Consider the following 13,302-nt stretch of genomic DNA (forward strand, 5'->3'; position numbering starts at 1 on the left):
CCGGTCGCTACTTAGAATAAGGCTATTATTTATTTTCTGGAGCTGTCAAGCCAGCAAGAGTGTTATTGTCCCTTTAAAGGTAGTCATCTTTTACAGAGATATTAGAAAACTTTTCGTAATCATCTGTGAAACAGATCCCTGCATTGGCCGAGAAAGTTCATCCAGATTTTCCGGCGTGGTTTCCCCTTGTGATCGCTGCATTGGCCGAGAAAGTTCATTCAGATTTTCCGGCGTGGTTTCCTCTTTTCAGTGATGCAGGATGGAGGGCCTGACAAGGACAGCTGTCGAGTCGTTCGGATGGGACGAAAAACCGAGGTCCCGTGCAGGCCGTAGCGCCGCTGCCCGGGCAAAATTTCCCTCATAGCACACTGTATGGCGTATGCCCGTCTTCACTAGCCCAGTTTAGGAGCAGAACAGTAGGACGATTAAACCCCATTTCATTTCATTTCATTTCTGTGAAACAGATTGTGTACAGATAATACATCGAGGCCAGCCAAAGCCTGGATAATCAAAATATTTACCACGGTCCCAATGGATATTGTAAAAATTGAATTAAAAGGTTTATTTGCTTTATTTTCTCGTTCTGTTGTTACTATTAAAGACGAAAATTACAGTGCGAAAAATTGATTTCATTTAGAAATCATTTGATTTAAACAGTTAATGTTTCAGCAGAGAAATTTTAATGTTGATAAGTTTATTCCCGTATTGTAGTGACCATGGTAAGACAGTGACAAATTTAACCACGTGAAAACCTCTTTATGCTGTTGTTGCCTTTGAAGAATGCCTACCGCCACAGAAAAACAAGTAAAAAAAACTCAACAGGAGTTTGAGGACCCTATTAAACAAGTCCTGACTGCTGTTGATAGAAAAGTTAGCAATTTGGAAAAGAAAAAGGTATGAACGTATTCGCCAAAATTTAGGTCTTATTGACGTCATTGAAGTTGGGAAGATGATGAGTTTTCATAATTTTGTCATCCCAAGCCGGCGATTGTGACAATTGAAATCAAATTCGAATGATCAACTTTCATTATCCGATAATCTGCTTTCAAGACAACTAGAGGCACCAGTAAATTATTTTTGTCAGAAACATTTGAATAGATTGTTGGTTATATTTTTATATTAAAGTAGCTAAGTCTCGAACTCAATATCATCCAAAACCTTCGACATTATTGAAAACACGAATTCGATCGTTGTCAATTTTAATCAACATTCACATTGGTGTTGTGATCTTACCGGGAAAAGATGGGCATCTGATATCCAATATTTAAGACAAAATAAACATTTTATGATTGATACACGAATCGTGTACCAATACCATAATGCGTTTCAACGCAATTTGTAACTAAACAAGCGACTCGAAGAACAAGGTTAAGTCTCATTCTCACATAACCATGACAATTGGTGTCTATAGAGCGCACCCGATACATGACCTATATACAGGCCGCCGCCATGTTGGTGGACAACAACACACCCACCTCTTAGACATCATGGTAATAGATTTTAGTACCATCGCACATTGATTGCTTTTCAGAGTAAAAAAATATAAATGCGCCAGAAAATAACGTACTGATTTGAAAAGAGCAATGAACGTGCTTTACAGTTATACGTAATATGATATCTGGAATTTTGTATTAGGACCCGTATTTTTAATTTCAATAGTCCTACCCCTACGAGTTTCGTACCACACTGCACTTTCTTTGCTTTTCAAGGCATTTAAGTATGACTGTTCTGGAAAATTATTTACATATTTGAAAGGGGCAATAAGCGTGCTTTTCAGTGGTAGGTAACATGGTATATGTAATTTCGTTTTCGATCTGCATCAAATCGAGTAACGTTTGTCAATTTCAGTGCTTCACATTTGAGGCGAGCGATTGCTGTCGCTCTTCTCGGCTCCCACAAACGTCATATCAAACGGGTTTTTCATCGCTCTACCGTTGATAAAAGCACTCTCGTCATTTCTTACAAATTTGTCAAAAAAAAAAAGAAAAAAAAAGGAATCCACAGACTGCAAATAAAGTCCATTTAAACGTCTCATTGAATATCGTCCAATGAAAATTTTATTTTTGGCACCAAAAATAAGAATCGCTGAATTCGATACTCTGTTCTGGAATCATGATGCCTGAAGTAAATATATGGGTGCTTGAAATATTTTTGTTGACGTTAAATAAATTATTCTATTAGTTACTTATTTTTTTTTGTTGGCCCTACACACTTTATAGTCCTACGGTACTACATAATTAGTCATTGTGGTTATCGATCTAAAATTAATTCCAGCCAATAATACTATAAAGTATGCAATATGCAAATAAGATTGATGGCCTCCGTGCATTTTTATGATATTTTCTCTTGATTAAAGATGGATAACAGAAACAATTAAATGATGATTATATCGAATCAGTGAATAATTATTAAACCTCAAATTAAAACTTACCCAAAAAGAAAGAAAATATAGGCCTATCCAGTGAGTCAGTTTTTCAAATGTTCGATTGATTACCCTACGTATGGTATAGAGCTTCTCACACGATTGTGTGTGTGTTTAATTTATGGGTTTGTTTTTAAAATAAAAAAATTAAAATAAATTTAAGTAGTTCTCGAAATGTCGCTTAATTTATATAACTTATAATTTTCCACGTCAGACATTATCCATGTAGGTACCCAAACACGATGTAGCTATTTCGCCTATATAAATAAATATAATGGAAATTTTTTTTTTTTTCTGTTGTAAATACGCCGTAGAAACAGAATTTCATATTATTTCATATAAACAAACACCGATCTGTCGCTATAAACGCGTTAAATGCCACGGTCGAATTCGGATTTTAATAGAAATTGTTTTATGTAGCCTATAAACAAACACCGTTTTGTCGCTATAAACACGTTATTTAACTGTCGAATTCGGATTTTAATAGAAATTAAATGTAAAATTTAAAATACATAGACAAAATCTTTTTCAACATAAATATCACATGACAAAAGGGCTACAAGCATAATTCCAACTGCAATCACATTGTAACTATCGGACCACGTGTAGTCTGGTTGTCCACCAAGATGGCGGCGGCCAATGTGTGTGACGTCATGTGAATTAGCTCTATTAAACACAGGGCTTTTCTGATAACAGTATACATATTTTGTGAACAAAGATATCACCGTTATATCGACAGATACTAACAGAAATGAGCATGTCGCCGTGCAGTACCGTCATTAATACACATCGATTACACCGATTAATTCTAATGATGTAAATCCTGCATATTGCTGAAAAATACACTTTGATATGTAGTTTTCATTTAACAAAACCTCGGAGTAGTTTTTAAGACATCGGTGAAATATTGGGACCATTTTGTTGCTGTCTCCAGAAGCTCCTAATTTACGGGACTAAGCAAATATCAATTTAAGCAGGTAAATAGTCCCGTTATTAATTAGAAATAACTACTGCAACAGGAAATAATTGTGAAAATCAAATTTCTAATCTACGGGACAATTGATCTTAATCATCGTGAGATCTCCGACATCTAAATATACTGAGCGCCATGGAAAACGGATCACTTTTTTTTCCCAAATATTTTATTACTAGTTGGTTTTGTATGTATAATGTTATGCAATACTATGAACTATTGTTTCACACAATGCTCCCAAACGCAAAAAATATCGGCCCGTGTGCAAAAAAAAGAATTGCACGAGATGCACATGAAAAACCCAATATTCACGTGCAGCATTGTGTGTGAGCCCTTTAAAAGCATGTTTTCAACTTAATGTGCAGTACATGAACTGTTAAACGTCAATCTGTCGTAATATGTTGTTGTACGTGTGAAGCAATTGAGCTAGAGATGCCGAGACTTACTGAAAATCAACGGAATGAAGCCATGGGCATGTCCAGGGCTGGCATGTCTACACGTGCTATTGCCAGACACTTCAATTGTCATCAGTCCACTATTTTAAGGTTGGTGGAACGTGTTCGAGTTACTGGATCAACACGTGACCGTCAACGTCCTGGTCCACAACGCGTTACAACCCAGACTCAAGACCGCTACATCTGGGTCACTATCTGCGTGACAGATTCTGCCCAGCGACTCGAACAGGTGCAGCAGTCGTCAGAAGACAAGGACCAGTAAGTGCCAACACCGTAAGACGTTGTCTAAGAGAAGTAGGGCTCCGTGCACGACGACCTTATGTTGGAGCTATCCTCAGGGATCATCACCATCTGCGGCATTTGATATGGGCTCAAGGACACCAGACATGGAGAAGAGTAGACTGGCAAAGTGTGCTCTTCAGTGATGAGTCGCTTTCATCTTTATCACGCTGATGGCCGTTAAACTGTGTAGATACGTCTTGGGGAACGTCTTGCAGACTGCTGCATCTTCGAAACGAATCGATGGGGTGGGGGAAGTGTAATGGTGTGGGGAGGCTTCACATTTCATCACCAGACCGCCCGTCACATTTGCAGGGGTCGCGTTAATGCTGTAGCCTACCGTGATGATGTCTTGCAACCAATTGTTCCGATGTTTCTAGCGCACTCACAACTTCAGCACTTCCAACAGGATAATGCACGTCAGCATACCGCCCGTTTTAGTATGGACTACCTGGCTGCTAACAACATCAATGTCTTGGACTGGCCAGCCATGTCTCCGGACATGGCACCGATAGAACATGTCTGGGATGAGATTGGACGCCGTCTGTATCGGAGACCATAGTTGCACACCATTGCCGCTTTAGAAGCTGCTCTTGTCCAAGAATGGAACAATTTGCCCCAGGCCTTTTTTCAAACATTGATAAATTCCAGACATGGAGAAGAGTAGACTGGCAAAGTGTGCTCTTCAGTGATGAGTCGCTTTCATCTTTATCACGCTGATGGCCGTTAAACTGTGTAGATACGTCTTGGGGAACGTCTTGCAGACTGCTGCATCTTCGAAACGAATCGATGGGGTGGGGGAAGTGTAATGGTGTGGGGAGGCTTCACATTTCATCACCAGACCGCCCGTCACATTTGCAGGGGTCGCGTTAATGCTGTAGCCTACCGTGATGATGTCTTGCAACCAATTGTTCCGATGTTTCTAGCGCACTCACAACTTCAGCACTTCCAACAGGATAATGCACGTCAGCATACCGCCCGTTTTAGTATGGACTACCTGGCTGCTAACAACATCAATGTCTTGGACTGGCCAGCCATGTCTCCGGACATGGCACCGATAGAACATGTCTGGGATGAGATTGGACGCCGTCTGTATCGGAGACCATAGTTGCACACCATTGCCGCTTTAGAAGCTGCTCTTGTCCAAGAATGGAACAATTTGCCCCAGGCCTTTTTTCAAACATTGATAAATTCCATGCGACATCGCTGCACAGCGTGCGTAAGAGCCCGTGGAGGACACACGCGCTACTGACATCTGTGTTGTACTTTTGGTTTTTCACCCCTCTGACTTTGTACCGTTGATTACAGATTAAACATCCATAAGTGTACAAATGTGTTGTTATTGATGTGTTCCCATTTGAATATTGTTCACAATAAGAAGCAAAATAAATAAGATATGTTTACAGGATCATTTTGTTCTACGAAAAACTAAGTGATATGTTTTCCATGGCGCTCAGTATATGATAAAACGTAACGGGCTATTTTATACATTAAAGACAAATACACCATTTTAAAAACAATATTTCCAAATAGAGTCGGAAGTAAACAAAAAATCACATTTGAAATGTGCAAACGATGTTAGAAATATAATTTACGGGACCAAATTTACAAGACACGCAGTGAGAAAAAAATCCAGATCCATAACTATTTACGGTACGTTTCGGTTGCATGCGGTACTTTTCGGTATTTAGACATTTACCGGATGTGTGGACCACGTGGTTTGATGGTTTTTGGGAAAAAATTCGTCTGCTAGATTTTGCTGTCTTCATATGAGTATATAAAATGTATCAGTGATATATGATGAAAGGATGATATACTTATTTCACATGTTTTCATATGTATTAAGTCTAGATTACAGAATTAAAACCTAACTTCCGTCAAATATGTTTGTTTTCTGAATTTATTCTGGAATTTGCGGTGTTTGTCAATTCATTATCTCATTAATGTGTTTCCATACTTTGTGATAGCTATAGATAAAAGTTGTATAGACATGCGCAGTTGATATTGAGATGTACAGTTCCGCCATGCCGATGAATAAATATTGTTAAAGCCTTTCCTGATGTTATCCTTGCAAATATAAACCCACAAATAGAATATGGCAACGGGGATGTGTGGAAATGTTAGCAGATACATTCATTCATCAAAATAAGTAAGAAAATGAGTATTCCTGTGCCACAGTTTTTTTTGCCAACGCCCGGAAAGCCGACTATTCCCTGGACGCATTGGCGTGATTTGTTCGAGAACTATCTAAAAGCGGTAGGTGGTAATGATTATGCAGACTGGCTCGAGAAAACGAGCACTTCTACTTCACTGTATTGGTGCATATGGTCTTTCTACATATAATTCTCTAGTTGATGAGGGAAATTCGTACAGAACAGCTATGAATGCACTAGAAAAACATTTCGGTCATAAATATAATGTTAGTGTTGAATGGGTTAGATTTATGTCAAGAGCTCAGCTTCCAGGTGAAAGTATTGACGATTATGTTGCTGTACTTCAAAATTTAAGCGCAAATTGTAATTATGGCGTAATTAAAGATGAACTTATTCGTGATGTCATTGTCGAGAAAGTCTATTATAAAAGTGTTAGAGAACGACTTTTGATGGAGGATGAATTGACTTTAGACAAAGCTTCAGTTATCGCACGCCGTGTCGAATTAGCAATAGCAGAAACCAAAGATTTGAATCATTCGCACACTAATCAATCGACAAGCAAGACAAATAATTTAGAAGTTCAGAAAATTCAGACAGGCTACAATTAGAGGTCGTGGTTACAGAAGTTATTCTACACAATCTCCAAATGATTCATATAGGCCTAGACTACAGTCACTTTCAAGTTCAAGAGGTAATTTCTCTTTTAGCCAGACTCGACCTAGATATCTGTCAATTCAATCAAATAGATTTCAGTATCGATTACCAATCAAACCACATCAACGCAATCAGTCACAACCTGCTCAGTCTTATTCACAAAGCTATTTTTTCTGTTGTGGTAGTTTTCAACACAAAGCCCAGTATCCACAATGTCCAGCTAGAAACCAACAGTGTCGTAATTCTTCAAAATATGGTCATTTTGCTCGAGTTTGTAGTGCATCAAGCCGACAAGTTAATTTTACAGATTCATCAGATTATTATGAATCAGTTCAACATGACAGCCATCCACCAGTTGATCTGATGACTGATGAATTTACAGTGTTGACATTGACTAATGGTGCCAAGTGGAAATTAGATTGCGAAGTTATTCTGAATTCTATTCCAGTTACAATGCAAGTAGATACAGGTTCTCCAATCTCAATTATAAACTAGAACTGCAATGCAGTAATGACAGGTTTCACCGATGCCACGTTACCCTTAAACATATGTCACTTCCGGTACCAATGAAACCATTAAACATGTTTCCACATAAGCATTGCACACATCAAATAAAATGGACGCAGAATCAACCAAATCTAGCAATATCAATTCATTTATACATGTAAGTGTACAGTACTTCCAGTGATAATGAAAATGTTCAATTAATTTCATGAAATCAGATATTGCATAAGGCATCACATGGTGAAAAGTTTATTTTAATCGAATAATAATTGCCACTTTTATAGACCAAAAACCTTGAAAAGTGACTTGTGGAAAATAGTCTATTTCTCTGTAACCGTACTAGTTAGACACCATTTTGTGGTATCTGTATGATCGTATGGGTTCATTCGATTTGTTGATTGGAATCAAATATCATAATTTTAAAAACGTTACAAATCAGACTCATTTGAATAAAATATGTTTTGAAGGCTAAAAATACAGTTTTTGCCAAAATGACATTACTTCCGGTGATACTAGAAATTTTAAATTAGTTTTATAACGTCGTCTTTGACATTAGGCATCACATGATGAAAATTTTATGAAAATCGAATAATAATTGCAAAAACCTTCAAAAGTGACTTGTAGAAAACCACCTATTTTTCGGCAACCAAACAAGTTAGAAACAATTTTATGACATCTACATGACCGTATGAATTTTATTAATATGTGAATTTAAACCAAAAGTTAAAATTATTAATTCGTATTAAATAATTCTTAGTTGGAAAAAATATTGATTTTAAAAGTTAAAAAAAAGGTTTTTGACGAAATGGCGTCACTTCCGGTGTCAATTTTAAATTGTAATCAATTTGATATGAGGCATACTTGCTTTTTGAATAAAATGATGTCACTTTTATGAAAATCCAATAATAATTGACTATTTTACAGGCAAAATAACGAAAATAGTGACTTATACAAAATTGCCCATTTAGGGGTGATGATTTTTCGTTTCAGAAAATAGCAAATTCCGTTTTAACTATTTTGAATTCCGTTATTTTCCGTTTCAGAGCTGAACATATTCCGTTTTTTCGAGATAAAATGTTATTTTATGAATAAATGAATAAAACATCTTAAAATGCCTTTTATTACAAAACGGATCATTTTAAACCAATGATAACACATGTTGAATTGTGAGTGACTTGTAATGTTCAATGACTAGTTATTCTTTAAACCTGTTTCCTGAATTAAATAACAGAAAATTACATCTTGTGAGCTCGTTTCATCTTTTTAGCAGACGAAGCCATTTTTGTCAGCTGCTAGTTGTAGTCGCGATTTATCTAGACATCTTCATAGTTACTACCGTTTCTTCGAGAATAAGGGCTGGATTCACAAGGCTACGGCATATTTGTGATGTCACATGGTTAATGCGGATAAACACGAGTCACGAGCCCGGCAGTAAAATAAGAAGTAAATGAAACGATTTTTACTTTTATGAAGTGACAGGTTTTTTTAAGACATATATATACATTACAATGTTTAATTCAAGTTCAACTACAGAGTAATTGTATACAGGGATACATGAAAGACGGGTTTTCGTTTCGAGTAAAATTGATTCCTAAATGATGAAATGAAAGTAGCTAAATACTAAAATAGACAGTAACAAAACCACGCGATATCATTCAATATTTCCAATTTTTATGAATAAAAAGATGAAATACTTGGATAACTGCAAAACTGTTTTGAGTTTGTGTTTAGTATCAGCAAATATCGGCTTTTCCGTCTTTTTCCATGTGAGATTTCAAATTCCGTTTTGAGTGGACAATTCCAAGATTTCCGCATTTTTTCCGCAATCACGGAAAATCATCACCCCTACCCATTTCTAGGCAACTGCTTATATTACAAACTAATTTTAACATACATTTTCTTTGTATGGATTATAGCTACAAGTTTATACAAGTTATGTAGACATATTTTAAAATCTGAAAAGCCTAAATGGGTTGTAAATAGGTCAATTTTAGACCTTTTTTCACCTCTTAATGGAATTTGCTCGAAAATGAAATCGAAATTAAAAAAACTGAGCTCACACTTTTTTGCGCCTTTAAAGGGCACACTCTTTTGGTTATATCAGTTTTTAAAAACATAATATTTGCTTTCGAAAAATGGTACCTAACTGTCAAAATTGTAGTTTTTGGTAAAATTACGCCACTTCCGGTGCCGACAGATAACCCTACCGGTAACAAAAAAAATGACAATTGAGACAACAGAGCATATGAACTTTGGTTTATACAAATCGAACAATAAATAATCTAGGACTGAAAAACTGAATTATCCAATGGCAGCCAAGGAAAATCACTGAGACAAATTTTTTTAACATTTTTGCTCAAGTCAGATGGCTCTTTAATTCTGTGTAAAACACGACTAAAAAATATTCATAAATAAAAAAGTTTCTTGTAAAAATTTAAATTTTCTAAATTTGGCGCCTAATATATGTGAAGATTTGCCGAAAATCAAAAATCAAAAGTAGCGTAGCTATGTGCCCTGTCTTACGGCTGTGCCAAAATGTATCGAAAGTTAAAATCCAATGATTATTGTTAAAATTACTGCAATATTTCTAAAAACGATAGCTTCGGTGATTTCGGACATTTCGCATTGTCGCAGAACGTTCAAAATAGCTTTATCCTCTAAGTCACACCCACTTTCCCACTAAAACCGAAGGAATCGTAAGGATGCGACAAGCAGTTGCTGAGATCTAATCAAAAAGGAATTGGATTAATAATAATAATAATAAGAAGAAGAACTAGAACTGCGATGCAGTAATGACGGGTTTCACCGGTGCCACGTTACCCTAAACATGTCACTTCAGGTACCAATGAAACCATTAAACAGGTTTCCACATAAACATTGCACACATCAAATAAAATAGACACCGAATCAACCAAATCCAGCAATATCAATTCATTTTATACATTTGTTACATGTAAGTGTATAGTACTTCCGGTGATAATGAAAATGTTCAATTAGTTGTAGGAAATCGGAAATGGCATAAGGCATCACATTGTGAAAATTTTATGTAAATCGAATAATAATTGCCACTTTTATAGACCAAAAACCTTGAAAAGTGACTTGTAGAAAACCGTCTATTTCTCTGCAACCGTATAAGTTAGAAACCATTTTCTGGTATCTGTATGATCGTATGGGTTCCATCTATTTGTTGATTGGAATCAAATATCATAATTTTGAAAACATTACAAATCAGACTCATTTGAATAAAATATCTGTTTTGAAGGCTAAAAATACAGTTTTTGCCAAAATGACGTTACTTCCGGTGATAATGAAAATCTTAAATTACTTGTATGAAATCGTAAATGGCATTAGGTATCACACAGTGAAAATTTCATGAAAATCGAATAATAATTGACACTTTTATGGACAAAAACCCTTGAAAAGTGACCTGTTGAAAATATGCCTATTTCTCCGCAACTGAACAAGTTAGAAACCATTTTCTGATATCTATATGATCGTATGGGTTCATTCTTTTAGTTGATTAGAATCAAATATAAAAATCTTAAACAAACAACAAATACGACTCATTTGAATAAATTATTTGTTTCGAAGGCTATAAATACAGTTTTTGCCCAAATTTCGTCAATTCCCGTGACATTGAAAATGTTAAATTGAGTTGAACTAGTCACAATTGACATTATGCATCAAATGGTGTCACTTTTATGAAAATCCAATAATAATTGACTCTTTTACAGGCACATTAGCGTACAGAGTGACTCATGCAAAATTGACCATTTCTCGGCAACTGCGCATATTACAAATTAATTTTCACATACATTCTCTCCGTATAGATTATTGCTACATGTTTATGAAAGTTACGAAGTAATATTTTAAAATATGAAAACGCTGGATTGGTTGTAAATAGCTTAATTTTACACCTTTTTATACGCCCACATTTTCATGTGGACGTATTATGCCGTCGCCCCTGTCCATCCGTCCGTCCACAATTTGTTTGTGGACACTCCACAGGTCACAATTCTTATCCGATTTTGACGAAACTTGAAATATAGGTTTATCTCCAAAAGATCTTGGCTGCTTTCGATATTGGCATGTATCGGATCGAAACTTCATGGATTATGGCCCCTGTTTGTACGAAAAATCACGTTTTTAGCTTGTGGACCCTATAGAGGTCACAATTTTGATCCAATTTTGTTGAAACTTGAAATGTAAGTTTATAACCCAAAGATCTCGGTTCCTTTCGATATTCGCGCATATCGGATCGTAACTTCCTGAATTATGGCCCCTGATTGTACGTAAAATTGTGTTTTTAGCTTGTGGACCCTATAGAGGTCATAAATTTTATCCGATTTAAAAAAACGTTATATCACCGTTACACCCTAAGGACGACCGAGTTCGAATTTCGTGAAAATCGGCCCAAAATTGACAGATAAAATGTCCGCCCTTCGTTCTCAAATAGCGTAAGAATATGGTATATCAAGGTTGTGGACCCTATAGAGGTCACAATTTTTATCCGATTTTGTTGAAACTTGAAATGTAAGTTTATAACCCAAAGATCTCGGTTCCTTTTGATATTCAAGCATATCGGACCAGAACTTCCTGAATTATGGCCACTGATTGTATGAAAAATCAAGTTTTTAGCTTGTGGACCCTATAGAGGTCATAATTTTTATCCGATTTAAAAAAACGTATTATTATATCACCCTTACACCCTTAGGACAGCTGAGTACGAATTTCGTGAAAATCCGCCCAAAATTGATAGACAAAATGGCTGCCGTTCATTCTCAAATAGCGTAAAAATATGGTATATCAAGGTTGTGGACCTTCTAGAGGTCACAATTTTTATCCGATTTTGTTGAAACTTGAAATGTAAGTTTATAACCCAAAGATCTCGGTTCCTTTTGATATTCAAGCATATCGGACCAGAACTTCCTGAATTATGGCCACTGATTGTATGAAAAATCAAGTTTTTAGCTTGTGGACCCTATAGAGGTCATAATTTTTATCCGATTTAAAAAACCGTATTATTATATCACTGTTACACCCTTAGGACAGCTGAGTATGAATTTCGTGAAAATCAGCTCAAAATTGACAGACAAAATGGCTGCCGTTCGTTCTCAAATAGCGTAAAAATATGGTATATCCAGGTTGTGGACCTTCTAGAGGTCACAATTTTGATCCGATTTTGTTGAAACTTGAAATGTAAGTTTATAACACAAAGATCTCTGTTCCTTTCGATATTTGCGCATATCGAATTGTAATTTCCTGAATTATGGCCCTTGATTGTAGGAAAAATCACTTTCTATCCATCTCTCGAAAATGTGGGCGTATCCTGCCTGGCAGCGGCTGGTTTCACCTTTTAATCAAAAAAGCCCAAAAACGGAATCAAAATTAAAAAAACTGGGCCCCACATTTTGTGCACCTTTAAAGGGCGCACCCTTTCAGTTATACCAGATTTGAAAAAAATAATATTTGCTTTCGAAAAATGGTACCTAACTGTCAAAATTGTAGTTTTTGGTAAAATTACGCCACTTCCGGTGCCGACAGTTCTGTCGGTAACAAAAAAAATGACAATTGAGACAACGGAGCATATGAACTTTGTTTTAAACAAATCGAACAATAAATAATTAATCAAGGACTGAAAAACTGAATTAGCCAATGGCGGCCAAGAAAAATTACGGAGACAAAAAAAATTTCACATTTTTGCTCAAGTCAGATGACACTTTGATTCTGTGTAAAACACGACTAAAAAATATTCATCAATAAAATTTTCTAAATTTGGCGCCTAATATCTGCGAAGATTTGCCGTAAATCAAAAATCAAAAGTATCGTAGCTATGTGCCCTGTCTCCGGCTATGCCAAAAT

At 36.1% G+C, this 13,302-nt stretch overlaps 1 protein-coding gene across 3 annotated transcripts in view; it reads left to right on the forward strand.

Annotated features, from left to right (window-relative positions):
- The first annotated feature begins 713 nt into the window (after positions 1–713).
- LOC126825393 (caprin-1) overlaps positions 714–13,302 on the forward strand; it is a 294,531-nt gene continuing 281,942 nt past the window's right edge. For all 3 annotated transcript variants that reach the window (XM_050555032.2, XM_050555033.2, XM_056101546.1), the window contains exon 1: positions 714–894. In XM_050555032.2, the coding sequence (XP_050410989.1) occupies positions 781–894 (114 nt within the window). In that variant the 5' untranslated portion in view covers positions 714–780. The remainder of the gene's footprint in view (positions 895–13,302) is intronic.

Source organism: Patella vulgata, chromosome 6 (genome assembly GCF_932274485.2).
Source record: "Patella vulgata chromosome 6, xgPatVulg1.2, whole genome shotgun sequence".
NCBI classification, from domain to species: domain Eukaryota; kingdom Metazoa; phylum Mollusca; class Gastropoda; family Patellidae; genus Patella; species Patella vulgata.